The sequence below is a fragment of the Hydra viridissima genome, unplaced genomic scaffold (assembly GCF_058129835.1).
Source record: "Hydra viridissima isolate aposymbiotic clone 2 unplaced genomic scaffold, HvirCarnegie_v1 scaffold_4, whole genome shotgun sequence".
NCBI classification, from domain to species: domain Eukaryota; kingdom Metazoa; phylum Cnidaria; class Hydrozoa; order Anthoathecata; family Hydridae; genus Hydra; species Hydra viridissima.
In genome coordinates this window covers 6,921,399-6,923,585 of record NW_028324303.1, presented here as the reverse complement: position 1 = coordinate 6,923,585, position 2,187 = coordinate 6,921,399, and the positions used below count along the sequence as shown (strand labels likewise).

The 2,187-nt window shown below is 33.8% G+C and overlaps 1 protein-coding gene across 1 annotated transcript; it reads right to left on the bottom strand.

The window, feature by feature from the left end:
* Window positions 1-1,845: 1,845 nt before the first annotated feature.
* Window positions 1,846-2,187, bottom strand: LOC145185395 (uncharacterized). Its single transcript, XM_080061279.2, has one exon. It carries the CDS (start codon window positions 2,185-2,187, stop codon window positions 1,846-1,848), a length of 342 nt encoding a protein of 113 aa, XP_079917405.2.

The window sequence follows — 2,187 nt, the reverse complement described above, 5'->3', positions numbered from 1 at the left end:
GAATTTTTCTATATTTACTTTTTGGGTGTGCTGAGTCCAAAAAAAAAATAACAAATTTGATCACCCACCACTTTTTCACATTTGAATATACGGATAATTATAAATATAAAATCTAAACCATTTTAAAAACCCAATTTCTCACATTCTAAAACGCACAAATCTAAATCAAACTAAATTGGCAGTCGTGGTAAATGGCACCTTAACACTAATACTACTCTGTTTTTCCTGCCTTATTCTTTACTAACGGTTATTTGTTCTCTTACTTACGGTTATCTATTTTCTTACAGTTATTTGTTCTCTTTCAGTCAACGTAAAGTGGCGACAAAATAAATAGCACGGATTGATGCTTAAAATGTAATGATATATATTTTCTATCAGATTTAGATCTGGTGACTGTGCGGGCCATTCCAAAATATCAATTTTGCTAGCGCTAAACCACATTTTAACACTTTTGGCGGTGTGCTTGGGGTTGTTGTCTTGTTGGAATTTCCAAACCAAAGGGAGATTTTCCTCGGCATATGGCAACATGACGTTTTCTAGTATTTCTTTGTACATGTTTTGATCGATTGTCATTTGATTTCTATGCAACGGGCCCATGCCACACCATGAAAAACTGTCCCAAAAAATCACATTGCCACCACCATGTTTTATAGTCTTTAGAGTAAATCGAGGGCTGAGTTCTTGGTTTTGGGGACGACGATCATATTGTTTTTCGTCTGATCCAAAGCGATTAAACTTATACTCGTCAGTCCAAAGCACATTTTCCCAAAAACCGAAGTCCTTTTGTATGTACTATTTGTATGTACTATTTGTATGTACTATATATATATATATATATATATATATATATATATATATATATATATATATATATATATATATATATATATATATATATACACTACCGGCAATTAATTTGAGACCAGTGATGAGAAAACAGTAATTTTAGTAAAAATCAATTAAATCTATCAGTTATATTTTCGTTTATGTTTTTTTCGATCTCAGTGAATGAAGAAACTACAAATATAGTTCATGAAATATACTTTATTTAGTTTTCTTCACAAATATTTCTAAACAAATAGAAAACTTAACAAACATGAAAAAGTTAAATTATAAGGTCTTTATTATTTCGCACAAGTTTCAAACTTTGCGTTCATCAAAATAACCACCACGTTTCTTCATTACTGCTTCACATATTCTTGGTATACGAAAGATTAATTTGTTTAAAGTTTCCATGGTTATAACTTTCCAATCCTTTTGCAGTAACTCCCATAAATGATCCTCAGATTTTAATTGGAATTTCTTCACATACCGGTCAATTTCATCCCAAAGAAGTTTAATGGGATTGAGGTCTGGTGATTGCGCCGGCCAGTCCATAAAACTAAGGGTTTTTTCTTGTACTAGTTGATTCAGATAATTTGTACAAAATTTAGATTTGTGCTTTGAGTCATTATCTTGCATAAAAACAGGCTGGCGTCGAACTACCATTCGATGAGCAGATGGAGCGGCATGATTCTCCAAAATTTCTCTGTATTGCTCCTTTTTCATAATTCCACGAACTCTGATCAAATCTCCTATTTTGTGACCTACAAAACAACCCCATACCATTATTGAACCTCCTCCATGGTTAACAGTAGGCACAATGCACTGCGGAATGTAACGTTCATTCTGGTGCCGGCGTACAAATATTCTTCTCTTGTTGCTTAATAATTCAAACTTGGATTCATCGCTCCATACTACTGCTTTCCATTGACTTATTATCCAGTTGGCATGTTTGGGAGCCCATTGTAGTCGTTTTACCTTATTTGCTTTCCTTAGCAAAGGTTTTTTGGCAGCTACACGCCCTCAAAGTCCACCTTTCATCAATCGGTTTCTTATTGTCCCGACACTAACAAGTTTTTCAGCAGTTTCATGGTATTCTCTCATTATTTGTGGAGCTGTTAATTTTCTGTTTGACATAGATAATCTCGTAATACGACGATCACCATGTTCATCTATCTTTCTAGGCTGTCCAGGTCGTGGTAAGTCACAATATTGACCAATTTCCTTCAAACGCTTGATTTTATTGTGAACTCCTGTCGTTGATATTTTTATTCTTTTTGTAATTTTTCTTTCTGAAACACCTTCTTCATCAAGTAAAACAATGCGAACTCTCTGTTCAAAGCTTAATTCTCGAACTGGAGCCAT

Coding starts and splice junctions, on each gene's coding strand:
- LOC145185395 (XM_080061279.2), bottom strand. CDS start 2,187: ATGGCTCCAGTTCGAGAATTAAGCTTTGAACAGAGAGTTCGCATTGTT.